General features: G+C 46.6%; 1 protein-coding gene across 2 annotated transcripts in view; it reads left to right on the forward strand.

Annotated features, from left to right (window-relative positions):
- The window catches only part of OR10D3 (olfactory receptor family 10 subfamily D member 3), a 35,134-nt gene extending 12,330 nt beyond the window's left edge, over window positions 1-22,804 (forward strand). Inside the window, exons 3-11 of one of the 2 annotated variants that reach the window (XM_079763150.1) lie at window positions 13,317-13,409; window positions 13,925-13,980; window positions 15,868-16,003; window positions 17,751-17,964; window positions 18,958-20,120; window positions 20,219-20,325; window positions 21,195-21,337; window positions 21,845-22,179; window positions 22,432-22,804. In XM_079763150.1, the coding sequence (XP_079619276.1) occupies window positions 13,317-13,409; window positions 13,925-13,980; window positions 15,868-15,922 (204 nt within the window). In that variant the 3' untranslated portion in view covers window positions 15,923-16,003; window positions 17,751-17,964; window positions 18,958-20,120; ... (2 more) ...; window positions 21,845-22,179; window positions 22,432-22,804. Of the gene's footprint in view, window positions 1-13,316; window positions 13,410-13,924; window positions 14,276-15,867; window positions 16,004-17,750; window positions 17,965-18,957; window positions 20,121-20,218; window positions 20,326-21,194; window positions 21,338-21,844; window positions 22,180-22,431 lie in introns of those variants that run through there. The other variant, XM_079763151.1, reaches the window with a different exon arrangement.
- The last annotated feature ends 448 nt before the right edge of the window (window positions 22,805-23,252 follow it).

The following is a 23,252-nucleotide window of genomic DNA, read 5'->3' on the forward strand; positions in this document are numbered from 1 at the left end:
CATGGCGTTGAAGCAACATTTTACTGATGACTTTTCGGTTTTCCATTTGTCTTTCGTTCAGTTGATGTGGCACCCATTTTCCTTCCTTTAAATCTTTCCCATTGCTTGTAAACGATCGGAAATTATTTTCAGAGCAACGTTTAATCTTTCTGCAAGTTGTTTTTGAGTGTGACATGCATCTTCATCCAATAATGCTTGTAATTGTTGGTCTTCAAACTTTTTTGGTTGACCTGGACGTTCTTTGTCTTTCGCATCGAAATCATCACTTTTAAAGCATTTAAACCAGTGTTCACAAGTATCTTGAGATGGAGCATGTTCACCATAAGCTGCTCGAAGTATACGATAACTTTCAGCAGCACTTTTCTTCAAAATAATGTATTAAAACTTCCCTCACATGCTCTTTTTTTTTTGCATGAAATTCAACATTTTTAAGCATAAAAATATCTCTGATGTGAATACCTTCAGCAAATTTGACATATGAAGTTTTGAAGCTTGTTGTCAATACAATAAAATAGCATACATATCAAATCGCATATATATCAACATATGTGTAACTCCATCTAGTGAAAAAAATCCACAGTATGAACCGGTATACCTAGTATTAGTATAGATAACTGTAGATGAAAAAGGACAAACTAAAACTACTGTCAGGAAATGGTACAAAAATCTAAAATTATGCTGTGATTTGCTGAGATTTTACAGAGCATTTGCCATGTGTTAATCACTGTGCTAGGTCCTTTGCATTCCTACCTCATGTCATTGCCATGATAACCCTGTGAGGTGAATGCTTTACTATTATTTCCTTATTTCACGGTTTAGAAAAATGTGATTGAGAGCTTGCAACTTGCTCAAAATCATAGATGTAGTGCGTGCTCTAGCTAGCATTTAGTCCTGAGTTTGTCTTACTCTCTGTTATCGGCCGAACGGCACCCTCAAAATGTATATGTTAAGCCCTCACCCCCAGGGCCTCAGAATGTGACTGTGTTTGGAAATTGGGTCTTGATGGAGATGACTAAATTACCAGAGGGTCTTAGGGTGAGCCCTCATCCAATGTGATCGGTGTCCTTAAAGCAGAGGGAATCTGGGCACACAAAATGATCCCAGAGATACGCCTGCAGGGGAATGGCCATAGGAGGAGGCAGCAAGAGGTGGCCACGTACAAGCCCAGAGGCTGAAACAGGTCCTTCCCTTGTCCCTTTAGCGAAAACCGACCTTTCTGACACCTTGATCTCAGCCTTCTGGCCTCCAGAACTGTGAGAACATAGATGCCCATTGTTTAAGACACCCAGTTGGTGGTGCTATGGTTGTTCTATGTGTGCTCGCTAACACACTGCCACGCCCAGGTCTGCTCTGACACCTCTCACGTGCAGTGCATGGTCTGTGCTACTGGTAACAGCATGCACTTTCTTTTTTTCTTTTTTTTTAAATATATTTTATTGATTTTTTACAGAGAAGAAGGGAGAGGGATAGAGAGTTAGAAACATCGATGAGAGAGAAACATTGATCAGCTGCCTCCTGCACACCCCCTACTGGGGATGTGTCCGCAACCAGGGTACATGCCCTTGACTGGAATCGAACCTGGGACCTTTCAGTCCTCAGGCCGACGCTCTATCCACTGAACCAAACCGGTTAGGGCAGCATGCACTTTCTATGTGCTTTCCTATGAACACCTTGCTTCTCAAAGTAGACATTGGTAAACTCCAGATAAGAAACGCATTTCCATAACTTTAAAAAAATTGTTTTGAGAGAGAGAGAGAGACAGAAACATCGATTAGTTGCCTGACACATCCACCCTCACTGGGGATCGAACCCACAACCCAGGTATATGCCCTGACCATGTGTATGGGATGATGCTCCAACTCACTGAGTCACACCGACCAGGGCTGCATAACTTTTCTTACCACTTGCATCAACCTAGAAGATTTCTCTGAGGAAATCATTGAGAAGAAAACTTTTTCGTTAATTAATCTCAAAGGCACTCACTTCTAAGAGATGCTTCCCATGCTCATTATGACTCCGGCTTCTGTCGCCCTATAACTCTCGGTGGCCACTTGTGAGTTGTGTAATGGGGCAAAGTGGATTAATAAGGCTGGGAATTGGCTTAGGAAGGGCAAAAAGGCTTGTTAAAGTGTTTATGGTTTGGGGTTCTCTCTGCAACTATTATTCCAAGGGAAAATTAAGGGTGACTGTAACACACATGTATGTGGGCATGCATACACACACACATACTGATGACATTCAGCCTCCTGTACACACACACACACACACACACACACACACACACACACACACACTTATGAGCAATTGCATTCATATCAGTTTTATTTTTCCTAAATCACAGCAGAGAGGGATCATATGACATTACCTTTCTTGTGAGAACCAGTGATAAAAATTCCTCTTGTCAGTTACGGTGAAATGAAATACTCCTGGCAGTGAAAACACGGAGTTGTTAATGTCACGGCTTCGGTGGCTCCATCTCCTGGGTGTGGGACCTTCTCACTCTCAGAGGAGCATCTGTGGAATCTGTCTCCCATCCTTCAGCGCACAGAGCTGGCTTTGTCCCGCAGAATGAAAACCAGGCAGTCAGACTGAGCAGCCGGGGCAGGGTAAGCAATCTGAGACTCAGTCCATTTCGAGAGGAAACGCAGGAAGCTCAGTTTACCAACTACGGACCGTTCTCAGGGCTGCAGTGAATCCGATTCTTGCTGGTTCTTCCCATCAGTGCACTCTGTGGAGATTTCTCTCTCATGTCACACACCCCCAATTTTGAAATCCAAAATTTAGAAGTACTTTTCCATCCTTTGTTACTTGGGGGGGGGGGGGCACCAAGAAATAGTTAGTCCTTAAATGCACACAAAGGAACACACATGCACACAGTCTAATCAATGGAGAGCAACCATTTTGATAACACACTGATAGAATTTATAAAAATCAGAATAAAGAGATAAATTCTTATTTTCTTTTAGGATAAGAAAATAGAGATGAATGAGACCTTAGATAACGTATAAAGAAATTTTTATGTACGATGAAGCAACGAGACGCAGAGAGGCCAAACAGCATACACACAGTAATATAAAACAAGCAAGGACAAAGTGAGTACGAGGTACCAGTCAGGTGTAAAGGGGACCGAATATATGGTAATGGGAGATAATCTGAATTTGAAGGGTGGGCACACAATGCAATATATGATTATGTATCATAGCAATGTACACTTGAGACCTATATAATCTCATTAACCAAGGTCAACCTCAATATACTATACTAGAGGCCTGATGCACGAAATTCGTGCAAGGGGTTCAGCCCTCGCAGCCCCTCGTAGCCCCGGCTGGTCCTTGCAGCCCTGGCTTCATCCGGACAATTGTTCTGCTGCTCGGTCTAATTAGCATATTAGCTCTTTATTATATAGGATAATAAAAACCGTAATATGCAAATCAACTGAACAGCAGAACAACCGGTTGCTATGATGCACACTGACCACCAGAGGGCAGAAGCTCAATGTAGGAGCTGCCCCCTGGTGGTCAGTGCGCTCCCACAGGAGGAGCCTCAGCCAGAAGCTGGGCTCATGGCTGGCGAGCGCAGCTGCGGTGACAGGAGCCTTTCCCACCTCTGTGGCAGGCGGACATCCCCCAAGGGGTCCCAGACTGTGAGAGGACGCAGGCTGGACTGAGGGACGCCCCCTACCACCACCAGTGCATGAATGCTGTGCACCAGGCCTCTAGTATTTAATAAAAATAAAAGATCAACAACAACAAACAATAATGGGTTGGTGTCTAATGTAGAATTTAAATGTTCTGTTGTTCTTTTCTGCTTTAGAATAAGGTTCTAGAATTATCTTGGTACTTGTCTTATCCACCTGACTGATGGCAAATTCCCTGAGACCCGGCGCTGTGTGTGCAAATATGTTCTAGTACTAACCCTAGCTCCCTTTTTCCCTGCCTAAATTTTTATCTTTACTGTTGAGAGTATCACAGTTGTCCCCCCTCTTTTTCCCCATTGACCCCCTCTACCTAGGTCCTGCCCCACCCCAGACCTTCACCAACCTATTGTCTGTGTCCATGGGCAAGGCCTAGGTATGCATAAGTTCTTTGGTTAATAAAAAAAAATGAATGCCATTTTTCTTATATTCTTGCTATTTCTTAGATTCTTGCTATTTCGATACCTCTTAACCTCTCCTCGATTTTCCCTCTAATACCACCTTCATTCCCAAATTTTCAAATTCTATCCATCAATTAAACTCTGTTCCTATGTAATCTTCCCCTTCAGGCTCACCTTGATATTCCCAGGTCAAATTAGCCTCTCTCATTGAACTCACCTTATATTTTAACTATAATTTTCGTGTGACAGGTAATATATGTGTTTCCTAGTTAATGACAAAAATACCTCCACCTGATTCATTTTTCATTCTCTATAACCCTTAGCTAAGTGACTCACTGGCTCCTCAATAAATGTTTGCTACATTAATACATTAAAATAGGAGGCAACCTATTTAGGTTTCAGATCTCTGTTGGAGAACAGAACTCTCAATGTAGAGAGAAAGGAGAGCGTTTGGATTCCGTGGCGTCCTAGAGAGGACCCTGGGAGTCAGCAATAGACCAGGGCTGGTTTGCTGGGCCCTTTGAAATGAGGTGCAAGTTTGAAGGTCACTTAAAATGCTGCAAGTAAAATAACACACTGGTCAAATAATTTTCAAAGTCCATTAAACATGATTGGGCTTATTATCTCCCACCGGTAATTATTCTTGGGCCTCCTGAAAACCCGCCTGGCAAATAGCAAGCCCTCAACAAGGGCCTGTTCACCATGGAAGTGGTTGGGGCAGCCGCAGGAGAGAGTGGGGTCCCAATTACACAGAAGAATGACAGCCTGAGATGGGAAGCACAGGGCTCAGGCTCAGGGGAGGGTCTGGAGTCCTGAGAAATCGGTTTGGGCGACAGGAAACAGGAGACAGAGCTGGCCGTTCTTTGAGATGAAAAGATTAAAAGTCGTTGGTCTTTGTGAAACGACTGTTATCAGACCAAGACAAAGTGGGGGGTCCTTTGCCCCCGTGGCTGCTGGAAGTGGAATCTTTAGATAGCTGGAGAAAAAGAATTGTCTGAGACTCGCATGGGAGAGTGAATGTGTCTGCTTTATTTTTTCTCAACTTGAAATTCTCACGATTGACTGTATTGGGGGTTGTGCCATTTTTCAATCCATCTTGTCCTCAAAGGCGGAGCGGAATGCTGGGTGCCTCTGGCCTTCAGGATGTGAAACTCTGGCTCTGAGCCTCAGCAGCTGTGCCCACGGGTGCATTGTGACGTCACACTGGAGGCCCGGGAGGCTCTGTCACAATGGTCCTGGGTGATATCTAGCTGGTGCCTGGTCCTGACGGCCACTCTCTGTGCTGAGTGTTTAGCAGGAGACATTGCTAGTTGTGTGGCGACAAATCTTGGAATGGGGAACCTTGTTTTGTGTTTCGGAGGTATGTCCGTGGGGGCCCAGGGCGTGCTGTCCCTTCTAATGGGCGAGGCGATACTTCTCTCCCTGTCTTCTCAGCATGTTCATTCCTTTCCTGACAGCTGTCGTGTAGAGTTGTAAATACCTAGTGTCCTGCGATGTTCGGCACCCTCAGCTCTTAGAAAAATGCTCATTGGGAAAACATGACATGTACGTTTTTACTTTCTAAAAAATGTATTAGAATCATGAATTACAGAAGCCCTAAGTGAATCCAGAATTGTAGAGATGTGTAGGTGGGTAAGCATTTCACGCAGTAAAGGGAAATTGACATTGTGTTTAGCCCACCTTATCTCTGTTTGAACCTGGAATGTTTATTGTTTTCAGGATAATTGGGGCATGTTGCTTCCATTGCTGTGATAGTACTTAGAATGTGTGTCTAGGTGTCAGTTGGTGACATGGAATGCATTTCCTTTTCTACCTTCCATGTTGTCAAAAATTCTTCTGTTAAGAGATATCTTTATCTTATCACTCAACTTATTTACTTCCACAGAGGTAACAATTATGAGAATGTAGTGTTTGTTTTTACTTACCAACCAATAGCCAGTGTTTTAAACAAGCAATGACAGGTGGAGAAATAGGCTCGTGAAATGATGGGGACAGATAGATAATCAAGTAGATAGAGGGTTAGACACAGATAGAGAAAAGTAGGTAATGTCCACAGGTGAGAGAAATAAAAGGTTATATAAGTAGAAAATTGCCTACTGTTTTATATACATTTGTAGCTTTAAGAAAAAAGGGGTCTCCCTTAAGGATATCTTAAAATAATGCCTGGCTGTGTCCATTCTCACCCTTCAAGTGCTTTTTCTATGGCTGGTCACCTGTCTCATTACAGAAAAACTCCTCTTTGGGCGGAAGAAATACTACATGGTGATACTGATTCACGGGTCTGAGAATACAGACTTTTCATAGATAAGACTCCTCCTCTAGGAAGCTGGGGTCCATCTTCTCTGCACACACAGCCCGCGACCGTGTCAGGACCTGGTTATGACTGTGCGTGTTTGTGACCTCTGAGTGTGGGCGGGGCATTCACCAACAGCATTGTTGACACCTTTGCCTGATTCATTAAAAGTGGGGTTGGCTTCAGGTAAATTGGTTGTTACAGAAAGAACAATGGCCTAGGAATTTTAAATCCTGAACTTGAGCAGATGTCTGAATCTCTTTTTTTAAATATATTTTTATTGATTTCAGAGAGGAAGGGAGAGAGAGAAACATCAATAATGAGAGAGAATCATTGATCGGCTGCCTCTGGCACGCCCCATATTGGGGATATCGAGCCAGCAACCAGGGCATGTGCCCTTGACCAGAATAGAACCTGGGACCCTTCAGTCCGAAGGCCCATGCTCTATCCACTGAGCCAAACCTGCTAGGGCTGAATCTTCTAAAGTTGTGAGATCTAAGTGCATGCGTTTCACAATAAGGAACCTCTCTGACTTTGCACATCTAATTCGTTAACCCCCCAAAGCAGTGGTCGGCAAACTGCGGCTTGCGAGCCACAAGCGGCTCTTTGGCCCCTTGAGTGTGGCTCTTCCACAAAATACCACGGCCTAGGCGAGTCTATTTTGAAGAAGTGGCGTTAGAAGAAGCTTAAGTTTAAAAATTTGGCTCTCAAAAGAAATTTCAATCGTTGTCCTGTTGATATTTGGCTCTGTTGACTAATGAGTTTGCCGACCACTGGTTTAGAATATAAGATTTTAGGCTCCTCCAACATTGCACTAAAGCATTTCAATAAAATCATGCTGTCCACCTCTTCCTTTCAAAAGAAAAAAGTACTCAATTCCCACAAATCTATTCTCTGTAGGGCAAAGAGTGTCTAGTTCACTGTTGGATCCTTGCGCTTGAAAACCCACCTGGCATATAACAAGCCCTCAACAAGGGCCTGTTCAGCATGGAAGTGGTTGGGGCAGCCGCAGGAGAGAGTGGGGTCCCTCTTACACAGAAGAGTGACAGCCTGAGATGGGAAGCACAGGGCTCAGGCTGGGGGAGGCTCTGGAGTCCTGGGAAATCGGTTTGGGCGACAGGAAACAGGAGACAGAGCTGGCCGTTCTTTGAGATAAAAAGATTAAAAGTCACTGGTCTAGCGCTAGCCGGTTTGGCTCAGTGGATAGAGTCTGGGCCTGTGGACCGAAGTGTCCCAGATTCAATTTCAATCAAGGGCATGGACCTCGGTTGCAGGATCCTCCCCGGCCTGGTCAGGGCTCCTGCAGGAGGCAACCAATTGATGTGTTTCTCTCACATCGATATTTCTCTCTGTCTTTCCCTCTCTCTTCCATGCTCTCTAAAATGGAAAAATATCCTCAGGTGAGGATTAAGAAAAAAAAAAGTCGTTGGTCTTTGTGAAATTACTGTTATCGGATGAAGTGGGGGGTACTTTGCCCCCGTGGCTGCTGGAAGTGGAATCTTTAGATAGCTGGAGAAAAAGAATTGTCTGAGACTCGCATGGGAGAGTGAATGTGTCTGCTTTATTTTTTCTCAACTTGAAATTCTACGATTGACTGTATTGGGGTTGTGTCATTTTTCAATCCATCTTGTCCTCAAAGGCAGAGAGGAATGCTGGGTGCCTCTGGCCTTCAGGATGTGAAACTCTGGCTCTGAGCCACAGCAGCTGTGCCCACGGGTGCATTGTGACGTCACACTGGAGGCCCGGGAGGCTCTGTCACAATGGTCCTGGGTGATATCTAGCTGGTGCCTGGTCCTGACGGCCACTCTCTGTGCTGAGTGTTTAGCAGGAGACATTGCTAGTTGTGTGGCGACAAATCTTGGAATGGGGAACCTTGTTTCGTGTTTCGGAGGTATGTCCGTGGGGGCCCAGGGCGTGCTGTCCCTTCTAATGGGCGAGGCGATACTTCTCTCCCTGTCTTCTCGGCGTGTTCATTCCTTTCCTGACAGCTGTCATGTAGAGTTGTAAATACCTAGTGTCCTGCGATGTTCGGGACCCTCGGCTCTTAGAAAAATGCTCATTGGGAAAACATGACATGTACGTTTTTACTTTCTCAAAAATGTATTAAAATCATGAATTACAGAAGCCTTAAGTGAATCCAGAATTGTAGAGATGTGTAGGTAGGTAAGCATTTCACGCAGTTAAGGGAAATTAACATTGTGTTTAGCCCACCTTATCTCTGTTTTATCCTGGAATGTTTATTGTTTTCAGGATAATTGGGGCATGTTGCTTCCATTGCTGTGATCTTTTCCCATTCGTGTCCTTAGAATGTGTGTCTAGGTGTCAGTTGGTGACATGGAACGCATTTCCTTTTCTACCTTCCATGTTGTCAAAAATTCTTCTGTTACAGAGATATCTTTATCTTATCACTCAACTTATTTACTTCCACAGAGGTAACGATTGTGAGAATGTAGTGTTTGTTTTTACGTAATTACCAACCAATAGCCAGTGTTTTAAACAAGCAATGACAGGTGGAGAAATAGGCTCGTGAAGTGATGGGGACAGATAGATGATCAAGTAGATAGAGGGTTAGACACAGAGAAAAGTAGGTAACGTCCACAGGTGAAAGAAATAAAACTTTATATAAGTAGAAAATTACCTACTGTTTTATATACATTTGTAGCTTTAAGAAAAAAGGGGTCTCCCTTAAGGATATCTTAAAATAATGCCTGGCTGTGTCCATTCTCACCCTCCAAGTGCTTTTTCTATGGCTGGTCACCTGTCTCATTACAGAAAAACTCCTGTTAGGGCGGAAGAAATACTACATGGTGATACTGATTCACGGGTCTGAGAATACAGACTTTTCCTAGATAAGACTCCTCCTCTAGGAAGCTGGGGTCCATCTTCTCTGCACACACAGCCCGCGACCGTGTCAGGACCTGGTTATGACTGTGCGTGTTTGTGACCTCTGAGTGTGGGCGGGGCATTCCCCAACAGCATTGTTGACACCTTTGCCTGATTCATTAAAAGTGGGGATGGCTTCAGGTAAATTGGTTGTTATAGAAAGAACAATGGCCTAGGAATTTTAAATCCTGAACTTGAGCAGATGTCTGAATCTCTTTTTTTAAATATATTTTTATTGATTTCAGAGAGGAAGGGAGAGAGAGAAACATCAATAATGAGAGAGAATCATTGATCAGCTGCCTCTGGCATGCCCCATATTGGGGATATCGAGCCAGCAACCAGGGCATGTGCCCTTGACCAGAATAGAACCTGGGACCCTTCAGTCCGAAGGCCCATGCTCTATCCACTGAGCCAAACCTGCTAGGGCTGAATCTTCTAAAGTTGTGAGATCTAAGTGCATGCGTTTCACAATAAGGAACCTCTCTGACTTTGCACATCTAATTCGTTAACCCCCCAAAGCAGTGGTCGGCAAACTGCAGCTCGCGAGCCACAAGCCTCTCTTTGGCCCCTTGAGTGTGGCTCTTCCACAAAATACCACGGCCTAGGCGAGTCTATTTTGAAGAAGTGGCGTTAGAAGAAGCTTAAGTTTAAAAATTTGGCTCTCAAAAGAAATTTCAATTGTTGTACTGTTGATATTTGGCTCTGTTGACTAATGAGTTTGCCGACCACTGGTTTAGACTATAAGATTTTAAGCTCTTCCAACATTGCACTAAAGCATTTCAATAAAATCATGCTGTCCACCTCTTCCTTTCAAAAGGAAAATACTCAATTCCCACAAATCTATTCTCTGTAGGACAAAGAGTGTCTAGTTAACTATTGGATCCTTGCGCCTGAAAACCCATCTGGCATATAACAAGCCCTCAACAAGGGCCTGTTCACCATGGAAGTGGTTGGGGCAGCCGCAGGAGAGAGTGGGGTCCCTCTTACACAGAAGAGTGACAGCCTGAGATGGGAAGCACAGGGCTCAGGCTCAGGGGAGGGTCTAGAGTCCTGGGAAATCGGTTTGGGCGACAGGAAACAGGAGACAGAGCTGGCCGTTCTTTGAGATAAAAAGATTAAAAGTCACTGGTCTAGCGCTAGCCGGTGTGGCTCAGTGGATAGAGTCTGGGCCTGTGGACCAAAGGGTCCCAGATTCAATTTTAGTCAAGGGCATGGACCTCGGTTGCAGGCTCCTCCCCGGCCTGGTCAGGGCTCCTGCAGGAGGCAACCAATTGATGTGTTTCTCTCACATCGATATTTCTCTCTGTCTTTCCCTCTCTCTTCCATGCTCTCTAAAATGGAAAAATATCCTCAGGTGAGGATTAAAAAGAAAAAAAAGTCATTGGTCTTTGTGAAATTACTGTTATCGGATGAAGTGGGGGGAACTTTGCCCCCGGGGCTGCTGCAAGTGGAATCTTTAGATAGCTGGAGAAAAAGAATTGTCTGAGACTCGCGTGGGAGAGTGAATGTGTCTGCTTTATTTTTTTCTCAACTTGAAATTCTCACGATTGACTGTATTTGGGGTTGTGCCATTTTTCAATCCATCGTGTCCTCAAAGGCGGAGCGGAATGCTGGGTGCCTCTGGCCTTCAGGATGTGAAACTCTGGCTCTGAGCCCAGCAGCTGTGCCCACGGGTGCATTGTGACGTCACACTGGAGGCCCGGGATGCCCTGTCACAATGGTCCTGGGTGATATCTAGCTGGTGCCTGGTCCTGACGGCCACTCTCTGTGCTGAGTGTTTAGCAGGAGACATTGCTAGTTGTGTGGCGACAAATCTTGGAATGGGGAACCTGGTTTCGTGTTTCGGAGGTATGTCCGTGGGGGCCCAGGGCGTGCTGTCCCTTCCAGTGGGCGAGGCGATACTTCTCTCCCTGTCTTCTCGGCGTGTTCATTCCTTTCCTGACAGCTGTCATGTAGAGTTGTAAATACCTAGTGTCCTGTGATGTTCGGCACCCTCAGCTCTTAGAAAAATGCTCATTGGGAAAACATGACATGTACGTTTTTACTTTCTAAAAAATGTATTAGAATCATGAATTACAGAAGCCCTAAGTGAATCCAGAATTGTAGAGATGTGTAGGTGGGTAAGCATTTCACGCAGTAAAGGGAAATTGACATTGTGTTTAGCCCACCTTATCTCTGTTTTATCCTGGAATGTTTATTGTTTTCAGGATAATTGGGGCATGTTGCTTCCATTGCTGTGATAGTTTCCCATTCGTGTCCTTAGAATGTGTGTCTAGGTGTCAGTTGGTGACATGGAATGCATTTCCTTTTTTACCTTCCATGTTGTCAAAAATTCTTCTGTTAAGAGATATCTTTATCTTATCACTCAACTTATTTACTTCCACAGAGGTAACAATTATGAGAATGTAGTGTTTGTTTTTACTTAATTACCAACCAATAGCCAGTGTTTTAAACAAGCAATGACAGGTGGAGAAATAGGCTCGTGAAATGATGGGGACAGATAGATGATCAAATAGATAGAGGGTTAGACACAGACAAAAGTAGGTAATGTCCACAGGTGAGAGAAATAAAAGGTTATATAAGTATAAAATTGCCTACTGTTTTATATACATTTGTAGCTCTAAGAAAAAAGGGGTCTCCCTTAAGGATATCTTAAAATAATGCCTGACTATGTCCATTCTCACCCTTCAAGTGCTTTTTCTATGGCTGGTCACCTGTCTCATTACAGAAAAACTCCTGTTAGGGCGGAAGAAATACTACATGGTGATACTGATTCACGGGTCTGAGAATACAGACTTTTCATAGATAAGACTCCTCCTCTAGGAAGCTGGGGTCCATCTTCTCTGCACACACAGCCCGCGACCGTGTCAGGACCTGGTTATGACTGTGCGTGTTTGTGACCTCTGAGTGTGGGCGGGGCATTCACCAACAGCATTGTTGACACCTTTGCCTGATTCAGTAGAAGTGGGGTTGGCTTCAGGTAAACTGGTTGTTATACAAAGAACAATGGCCTAGGAATTTTAAATCCTGAACTTGAGCAGATGTCTGAATTTTTAAAAATATATATATTTTTATTGATTTCAGAGAGGAAGGGAGAGAGAGAAACATCAATAATGAGAGAGAATCATTGATCGGCTGCCTCTGGCATGCCCCATATTGGGGATATCAAGCCAGCAACCCAGGCATGTGCCCTTGGGAAACAAGAGCCCTGGTCCCTAGGAGTGGTCACTAATCTTCATAAACAGCAGGAGGCAGCTGATAGTGTAAGGAGAGGAGAGGAAAAGGTCAACTGTGTGCCCTCACCGAGGTCACTCACTCACGGGGCTTCCACTGGAGGATAGGTGTTTATTCAGGCTTGCAGGAGGCAGCCAATCAATGATTGTCTCATCATTGATATTTCTACCTCTCTCTTCCTCTTCCTTCCTCTTTGAAATCAATAAAAATATTTTTTTAATATCCCCTTGGGGATAAATCCCAAATTAGTATTGTTAATCTGAGAAAGTCACTCATCCTCTCTAAGAAACCTCAAGAATAATGTTAGGGCTACTTTTCCCACCCCACAGGATTGCTATGGGATCACAGGAGATGATTCCAGATCTTCTCCACGAGCTGTAACACTTCACATCCCTGTGAAAAATAGAGAATTGTCCATTCCCCACTGTCCTAGAGTCAGCCAAGCGCCTATGCAAATTCAACCAACACCAAGTGTCTAACTTATTGTTTTCAGATATGATCGATTGCAAGGGGTCCACTCCTGCACCAGGCCGAAGCGACCCCCAGATCCCTGCGATCGATCACAGGGGGTCCGCTCCTGCACCATGCCGAAGTGACCCCCAGCTCCCTGCAATCGATCGCAGGGGGTCCACTCGTGCACCATGCCTTACATCACAGTGACCTGGGTGCCAGGATGTTCCTGGGACACAGGCCCTGGGCACCTATGTATGCAAATTAACCGGCACCTTTTTTGGGTTAATTTGCATAGTCACTCTGATTGGCTATAGGCGTAGCGAAGGTACAGTCAATTTACATGTTTGTCTATTATTAGGTAAGGTATATCCAGATGACAACGAAATCCAGTCTGTCCATAAGGATTTCTACTGGCGAACGATCCAGGTCTACCCTATGGATCAAGTACAAGGTACTGTGGGAATTCCATCATTAACTTGATACACTTTTAATAACTGCCACATATTCCGTTTCCCATGTGTAAGAAAATATCTATAACAAGATTTCTCAGCCCAGCTGGTGTGGCTCAGTGGTTGAGCATCAATCAGTGAACCAGGAGGTCAGGGTTCGATTCCCGGTCAGGGCACATCCCCTGGTTGCATGCTCCATCCCCAGTGGGGGGCGTGCAGGAGGCAGCCAATCAATGATTCTCTCTCATCATTGATGTTTCTATCACTCTCTCTTTCCCTTCCTCTCTGAAATCAATAAAAATACATTAAAAAAAAAGATTTCTCAATTCATACCTTTACTTCTCTTCTTCCTTGCCATCTTTCCCACCCAGTACGACGACCCAGCAGTGGTTCATCCATACTTGGTACCCAGCCCCCTCCCTACACCATGGCCCCTTGTCCACAGCAAGCCGAGCTCCCTAAGGAACTCATGGTGAGCAGCCACCCGTGTGCTGACCGTTGTTCTGTGTTCCCCTAGCTCCATCTGAGACCTTCTCGGAGGCACGTTCTCGAGGAAAAAGAGCGGGTCCTCCGGTAAGCCCCCTTCGTTCTGTTCCATGGAAATGTTGCTCTCATAGTGTCTCCCTGTTAAGTCCACTTCACAAACAAGAACCTGACGAGGTGAGTGCACAAGACATGCACGCTGCCCTAGGTCCTGTGAGTGAGTGTTGATGGGAAGTCTTTCACGGGCTCATCACTGATAGGAGGAGACGTCTTAAAGTGACAGCACCCAGGACATAAAGTACAGCCTAAGAATGTAGTCGATTATATTGTAAAACTATGCATGCTGACCGGAGGGGACTCGTCGTACTGGAGTGATTGCTTGTACGGTACATACATGTCTAATCAGTATGCTGTAACCTGGAGCTAGTCCAATATTTTTTTTAAGTATAAGTTTGATTTGGGGGCAAGGAGAGTTGTCATGTGTGACCTTCAGTTCTGTTAGGTTTTATACTGGTCACTCTACTTACATTAGCATCTGCTAAGCAAGAGTTTTCTTTCAATCAACCCTATTGTCCAATAAGAACACAGAGGCTCATACATGATACGATTTGGGTAATGATACTAATATAGGAATGCAGAGTGCCTGTCTGGGATGGTGAAAAAGTGCTGGAGATGAATGGTTGTGATGGGCACACAACAAGGTGAATGTCCTTAAGGCCACTGAACTACACTTTAAAATGAGCCCAGCTGGTGTGGCTCAGTGGTTGAGCATCGACTCATGAACCAAGAGGTCACAGTTTAGTTCCTGGCATGGGCACATGCCCAGGTTACAGGCTCGATCCCCAGTGGCCCTGAGCAGCTGTGGGGCCCTGAGGACCTGGAGTAGAAGGGGACAGAGAAAAAGGACAGAATGCCCTGGCCGGGTGGCTCCATGGGTTGGAGCGTCATCCTCTACACCAAATGGTTGCGGGTTCGATTCTAGGTCAGGCACATACCTAGGATGCAGGTGTGATCCCCAGTGGGTAGGTGCGTACGGGAGGCAACCAATTGATGTTTCTCACATCAATGTTTGTCTCCCCTCACCCCTAACCTCTCTCTCTCCTGCTTTCTCTCTGTAAACACATCCTCCAGCAGGGATTAAATAAAAACAAAATAAAAAACACCCCTCTCCTTTGGTTTTAACGTGGTTTATTTTTGGCATCAAGTTTGTAAACTGTCAGGTGCTCTGAGCAGAAGATAAACCCGTCCTAGTTTTTTGTTTTTTTTTCTCCTTGAGAGCTGAATGCTTTTGTGTCCATTTAAAACCTATATGAGATATCCAACCTTTCAAATAGAACCTTCCTGAAGGTTTTCATTGACAACCTTCCTGATGAGGGGACACAGACGCTTGGATTGATTTGTGCAAAAAGCTCAGCACAGACTGGGGCTCAGCGAGGGGAACGGGCCATGATCCCTGGACTTGGAGAAGCTCTAATGTTTCACATTTCAGCAACGTTTCCCCAGCTCCGCCTTCCTGCCGGAACCCGCAGCGACCATGTGTGCAAGTCAGTATTGTCTGCGAATTCCCTCGGCATTCTAGTACAAAGGCTGTTTTAACAGTGAGGATAGGAAACTGGCAAAGTACAGCAATTTAAGGCTTTCTATGTGATAGAAATTAAAACAAAGAGTGTGACATTGATTTCTAATTCATATTTTATGTATATTTCATTAAATAACGGTTAAACCGCTCACATTGGAATTATCTTTAAAAAGTTATATTTGATCGCATAGATAACATGTTCCGGTATATTATAGACAAAAGAGTTGATTTATTGCTATTTTCTTAGAGTCATTAAGCATTGGCACAGGTAAGGCCAAACAGATGGATTTTGTTGGGGGGAACCAATGAATGGCCCTGGAAATGAATGAAACAACTACACTACAATGGAGATTCTAATGTAAAATACATGTACTTACCTGATTATGTTTCTCTCACAGCCATGTTATCCTCCTAGGAACTATCTCCCCACCGAGGATGCAGTCGTTGTCATAAAAGCGAGACGTAAAAATCGTCTCTGGTCCACTTGCGGGTGCTTCTCCGCGTCCCACCTCTTTGTGAGGAGGCACTGAAGAGGTAAGTGAAAATTAGCGGGCATTTCCCTGCCCGAGTGAGAACGATGTCAATGCTTACTCTGCTAGGATAGCCGCTGCATCCTTGTGTACTCATAGAACCAACAGTCCATCCCAATTCTAGTCTCGGTCAGCCTCAGTTCCTGGTCCCATTTGAAGTGTGCAGAGACATAGTGGGCACTCGTGGGATGTCTGTGTTTGTGATGTTTACACATGGGACGATGCTGAAGAACGCAGGGTCTGGGTCAGGCTGCCGGGATCCAATCCTGGCTCTGTGACTTAATCGCATCATGTCCATAAGCTTATTTCTTGACTGTCTATAAAATGACGACGAAATGTGTTTTATGAGGTTACTAGAGGCCCCATGCACGAATTCGTGCACCGGTGGGGTCCCTCGGCCTGGCCTGTGGGGATTGGGCCAAAACTGGCTCTCCGACATCCCCCGAGGGGTACCGGATTGCGAGAAGGCATAGGCCAGGCCGAGGGACTCCATCTGTGTACAATCGGGGCCAGGGAGGGACCATGGGACTGCTCCAGGGCGTGTCTGGCCCTTCTCACCCAGTCCCGGTCGGTAGGACCCCCGCAGCAAGCTAACCTACCAGTGGGAGTATCTGCCCCCTGGTGGTCAGTGTGCATCATAGCAACTGGTCGAAAGGTGGAACGAACAGTCGGACACTTAGCATATTAGGCTTTTATTATATAGGATTACAAGGTTGAATCACATAAAATAAGTGAAGTGCTTTGAAGAAGGCCTAGCACACAAGTATTCCAAATATGCTCATTACATTGTGATTAATGCACGGTACAAGGATTACTGTGGACCATGTCCATTTAATTTTTCATTGTTCTTGAGTGGTCCCTGTTGCTATGATTTCCCGCCACAGAACATGTGTGGTGAGTTTCATCTCTCTGACCCTCGCACATGTACTTGATATTCGTAATGAGGTCACAGGGATTCAGACTCCGGTCTCCCTCCATTGGAAGCCTGTGTTGATCTCTCTGCCATATTGCTGTCCTTAAAGGGAATATCTTGAGCAGGAAATACAGGGCACACATTTCCACGTCTATTGACTTCTCAGAGACACTAAATGCTTCCATATATTTTCAGAAACGTAATGGAAGAGTCAAAATGATCAAAGCTCAGCTCTGTTTATCCCACAAAATTAAATAACATATTTAGAAATATAGATACAAATAATAATAATAATCCTATATAATAAAAGCCTAATATGCTAAGTGTCCAGTCGTCCAGTTGGCCATTCAACCAAATCAAAGCATAATATGCTGATGACATGCTGAGGCCGCTCAACTGCTCACTATGACATTCACTGACCACCAGGAGGCAAACATTCAACTGGTCGACCAGTCGCCATGACGTGCACTGACCACCAGGGGAGTGGGCCTAAGCCGTCAGTCGTACATCTCCCGAGGGCTCCCAACTGCGAGAGGGTGCAGGCCAGGCTGAGGGACCCCTCCTTCAAGTGCATGAATTTCGTGCACCGGGCTTCTAGTAATAATAATAATGGAAATGGTCAGCCTGGGTCTGGGAACCTTGTAGTGTCCTGGAACTGGAAATCAACAGTGAAGTGATGTCAGGCTCGTGGGAGCAGCCCCTTCACACACCCTCCCTCTCTTGACAGACAGGTCTTAGAAACCCACCCACTTTGATAGTGTGGCAGTGACAGCTATGACTTAACAGAATAAATTTCTCCCATTTTCTAAAACTGTGCTTTTATATTTTTCTTTTACAGGGGGTCGTGCTCTGGGTGCAGTTATTGGGCTGTGGTTGGCCTCATTCACATGATGCCAGAGCTCATCTCTGAAGCAAGGGATTGCCTGGCTGCCAGTCTGTCCTCGGGGTATCTGTGGCATGAACTACCTGTACTTTGCCATCATCACATCCCGATGTCTGTCCTGGATGTCCTGGGACGTTTCATGGTCACTAAACCCATTCCTGTTGTGCGTGTGAGTAATGAGCAATAACTTATGTTCCTTTGAAAATAGGGTCCTTTGCCTTCTAGCACTGCAAGTAGACTCCAAGTCCTAGGACAATGGATTTTTTTAAAAAAAACTAGAACAAGAAGAAACCAAAAATACTCCCATCTAGTCATTCAGCTGCACAGTTTGCACCTAGGATAAGCAAAGCACCAGTGAATTAAGAAATACACAATTAAAAAAGAGACTTCTACTCAAATAACTCCACAATGCATTCGGAGGGCCGTCTCCACCCTTGTGGATAGGAACCCAGATAGAGAAGAATTTGTGTTGCCTAAGAGACTGAGAAAAACTAGACAGCTGAGCTGACATCTGGGCTGAAACTGGATCAGGGCGAGTAGGAATTCAGCTACCACATGAACACTGGAAAAGGGACAGTAACAGAAATAAAATTATAACAATGACATGCATGGGTGTGACTTTCAGCTTGACATGTATTTAATATGAATAATGCCCAGGGTGGGTGAGAGTGTAAAGAACGCCCGCTCTCCAACGTTGCTGCTGGTGAGCATTTTGAAAGCCTCATGAACAATGAGTCAACAATCTCACTTCTTCTTCCAATCTCACCTTTTCTACAACTAAAAATATTTGTCCACGTAAGAAAATGTACATAGAAATATGTCCATAGCCTTGATTGCTGCATTCAGCGTCACGTTAGTATATTTGCCAATAATATAATTACAGTCTAATGTGTGTGTGGCTAGGTGGGACAGGGGGTCGGGCACCAAATACTCAACATGACTTGCAAGACATCACCCCATTTTAGCGATGAGAAACCTGAGAATCACAGGGGTCAAGTCATCAACTTAGAGGAGTAGGGATCCAAGTTCTGAGGTTACTTCTACGCACATTTATGCTCAGGGTCCATAACAACGTCCATGTAACATGGAACTCGCCAAGGAGAGGCGCGCCTTCTCTGAAATCGCCCTCCCGGGGTCTCATGCTGTGTTGTGTTTCCTGTAGGTTACTGTGCGGAGCTGCCTCTCGGGCAAGGACACGTTTCAGGTGAAGGCCTCCTGCCTCGTGCGTGGTCCCCTGAGCTGCTGGCCGTGTTCCTCTAGGAGATGCTGAGCTGCGTCCTTACACAGGCAAGTCTGATGCCTGTAGCTCCCCCTTCATGTTTACATCCTGAGGTATGTTTGTAACAGGCTGTGAAACCTTTATGAGTTAGGACATATTTCTTTTTTTTTAATATATATATTTTTTTATTGATTTCAGAGAGGGAAAGGAGAGGAAGAAGGAAAGCTAGAAACATGAATGATGAGAGATAATCATTGATAGGCTGCCTCTTACACGCCCCCTACTTGGGATGGGGCATGTGCCCTTGACCAGAATCGAACTCAGGACCCTTCGGTCCACAGGCTGATGCTCAATCCACTGAGCCAAACCGGCCAGGGCAGAACTCATTTCGTAGGAACATAGAAACAGAACTTCAGGGGGAAGGAGCGGGTCACACAGAGGTTCAGAGGCAGGAATTCTGGCCCACCTGGTGCTCTGTTCACTTAGAACTTTTATGCCTCTGCATGACTCTTGCAGATGTTTGGGTCTGTGTGTGTCCTGGTTTGCTGAGGGTTTGGATTTAAGAAAGCCTTAGAATCAAGAAGAGGACTTTAGAGCATGAGCCCGAACTGGGCGAATAGGAGTGAAGTGAGGTGGGGTGGCAGTTTGGTGACGTCCTGGACCGAGGCGGCCTTCTGAGATACACGGTCACTGCCTCGTCACTCCGAGGCATGTCTACCATCGCAACACATGTCACTGCCTTCAGGTCATGTTGCTTCAAGTACATTAACTTGGGCGTCAGCTGAGAGGAAGCTCTTGTGTTGAAACCGTTCTTTAAAAAAATCATCCTTTTTCTTCATGATGAAGAATGAAGGAAGTAGAAGCTCAATTAGCTCATCACTGCTGCTGATTATTTTGGGAGAAAGTCATTAGGATCCACTGAGCCCACACGAGGTTTTCTCAACTGGGCGCTTTAGTGGGAAAACATCGTTGCAGCGTCCCTTGCAGAAGGAAAGACTGTGCAGATGGTCACCCAACAGGAAGCGACTACAGAAATGAGTGTCTACGCTTAACTGAAAATTGCACACCCGAGAACGCCATTCTTCTCAAAGCCTCTCTCAATCATGGTCTGTGGAAGAAAAGAATCTTTAGACAATAATAAGTGGATGGGCATAGTGTTCTGGACGGTTCTTTATCAAATTAACAAACGATGCTTCTTTCACAGCCTCTGACGGCGGGCGGAATGCAAACAGCAGTCCTGCTGCTCTCCTCTTACCCCGGAACCTCCGTCCTCCTCGGCGCTCTCACTGAGTGGGGTCAGCGGGCACCCAGGTAGGACCCCCTCAGGGCACCCCGGAGGGCAGTGCTTGTGCAGACCACTCTTCCTCGGGCACTGCTGGGCGTTCGGTGAGAGATGGTCCGGGAACACGGACCGCCTGTCTGTAAGACTGTGATTTGTGGGTGACCATGATGATCGATTTAGTACATCAAACCCTTGTGGCTGGGAGATTCCAAGGTCTCCCCTTGCCCAGGTCTGGGCGAAGGCTGTAAGCTGGGAACAGTAAGCCCTCAGGGTCTGTGCTGGGAAAGTGCTGGCCTGCAGTCCAGGAGGCCCCGCTGCAGGCGTCTCCTTCATAGCCATACGGGGGTCGGCACAGAGCCTTTTAGTGTCGGTGATAACCCAATGGCCCTTCCTTGGTCTCCCCCTGTGAGCGACGTCTTCTCTTCCCCACGGCATCTTACGTATGTCTTTGGGGGTGAGACAGACAAGTGGTTCCAGTGGCCCCCCTCGGAGGGAATGAAAGAGCAGGATGGCAGCTAGCTAGCACAGGTGCTCCCTGAGTCCTCCTTGAAGAGGAGGCACCTGAGCAGAGCCCCGAGGAAGTGTGGAGGGAGCCCCGGGGCTCAATGGGGGGAGCGGTGAGTGCTGGTGCTCCCCAGTCACCTGTGGGCGGGTGAGGCAGCAGGAGGGGAGGGTGGCCCTGCGCAGAAGTGGGGCAGCGGTAGGGAACAAGGTGGTAAAGGTGGTGGGAGGGGAGGGCACGCAGGTCCGTTTCGGCCCCCGCAGGGCTCTGGATTTTATTCTGCACGTGACACTAGGGGACTGCAGCGAAGGGGCTGGGCGTCACGGGGTGTGACGTCTGATGCCGTAACGGTTAGACACGGGAGGTGGTGGTCATGGACTCCTCCCTGTGTCCTAGGTGCTGGGCTCGGATTCCCAGGGTTTCTCACGTTCGGTCATTGGAGGTCGCAGGAGGTTCGTAAAGCTAATGGGGTCACTGAGCCTCAGTCTCCTGCCCACATGTCTGCCTTTCTCTTCTCCCAACCCCCACCTCTGTCTCAGGTGAGCACGGAGCGCTGCTGGCCTTTCTTTGGCAGTCTAGAAAATTCTTTTTGTTTTTATTCTCCACACACAAAAACAGGATAATTTGGGTTTTGAAAGACCAGTGAGTCATTCTCCATGGACTTCAGGAGCCTCTATTAGGTTTTTGCTGCTCCCCATCATGTAATCAATTCTTTCTTCCTGTGGGAGTTCATTAATATTAAAATGCAGCCCTAGCCGGGTTGGCTCAGTGGATAGAGTGTCGGCCCTGGGAGTGAAGGGTTCCGGTTCGATTCTGGTCCAGGGCGTTTTAAACAAATATATATTAAGATGCACAAAAATATCCTTTCTTCCCAATTCACTGTGGAATTGGCTGTTGTATTTATAATATCCATGAACTGATGTAGTTTGCTTCATGCATGGAAAAACAAACACAAAAACTGCTATTTTATGATACAAATCATTACATATGAATAGAAAGAATATGTTTTTCATTTTAATTAATCTATTGTGTACTTCGTGTTACAGGATGATTTATCCATTGCTTACCTGTTAACCATTATCAACGAATGCTTAATCCAAGGGTCCTCAAACTACGGCCCGCGGGCCACATGCGGCCCGCCGAGGACATTTATCTGGCCCGCCGGGTGTTTTCGCCGCCACCACCACTGCCTGTCCTGCTTAGCAGCCGACTCGTCCCAGGCCCACAGTGCGCATGTGTGGAATGTGCGCCCGCACTCTCCGACTCCCCTCCTTCTCTCTGAGGGACAGTGAACTGGCCCCCTGTTTAAAAAGTTGAGGACCCCTGGAGATGAGACTGTTGGTCCTGGGCATTCTCCTAACTGATCATCATGAAGCATAAGGTGGGTTCGGGTGGGGTGAAGAAGCTTGATATTGTCTGGAAACTAACCAACGGCCCCCAATAAAGGCAAGAACTAAGCACATTGAGCAACAGCCCCACTGGACACCAGGGGTCTGCAGGCTCCCCTGCCCCAGGCCCCTGGTGCTCATGGCTCCCCCTCTTGATGATTGCTAGGCCAGGAACGCAAGGTGGGTGACCATGAGGACCCCTTATTCTTCCTAAAATGCCTGGTGGTGGTGGTGTTTCTTTACAGGCGGCCTTCTGCAGACAAACCCTGCAATCTACGTCCGGTGACAAGCGTTTCCCAAGAGCAACCCCCAAACCTTGACAGGCCCAGGAGTACAGCCCTGAGCCCTGGTGTGGGATCTCAGAGAAGCCGCCGGGTGTGGAGCACAGAGGGGCCAGAGGCCCGGGCACAGCCCTGAGCCCTGGTGTGGGACCTCAGAGAAGCCCCGGGTGTGGAGCACAGAGGGGCCAGAGGCCCGGGCACAGCCCTGAGCCCTGGTGTGGGGCCTCAGAGAAGCCCCGGGTGTGGAGCACAGAGGGGGCCAGAGGCCCGGGCACAGGCGAGGCACGGCCTGCATCCTCTGCCTGAGAGGGGGCTGGGCAGGTGTGGCCGGGCGCAGGCACTCAGCACACCAGGCCGTGGGTGCCCTCCCCTGGGGTAAGAGGCTGGGGGAGCACAGCCTGGGGACCCTCCCCTGGCCCACGCCACCCTCAGCCCACTGCTTGCTGCCACCGCCGCCGCCACCCTGGACATGATGCTCCTTGGCCACTGTGCTGCCCGTGACCGCCTTCCGTGGCGACCTCCCTGAGGCTGGTGCAGCCGCCGCCCTGGACCTGGAGGAGCCGCGTGCGCTGCTCAGGGAAGATGGAGAGCCCGCGCCCACTGACCAACCGCCTGCCTGTCGGAGGGTCGTCATGTCTTCATGTGTTGATTCGGGAATGTTATATTTACTCTGTTTTTCTTCAATTTCTACACATTTTGAATTTGTTCCTTATGTATTGCATTTTATCTCTGCTGTCCTATAGTTATGTATTCCTTTCATTTATAATAAAACTTTGTTCTTTTCT

Source organism: Cnephaeus nilssonii, assembly GCF_951640355.1.
Source record: "Cnephaeus nilssonii genome assembly, chromosome: 22".
Taxonomy (NCBI): Eukaryota; Metazoa; Chordata; class Mammalia; order Chiroptera; family Vespertilionidae; genus Cnephaeus; species Cnephaeus nilssonii.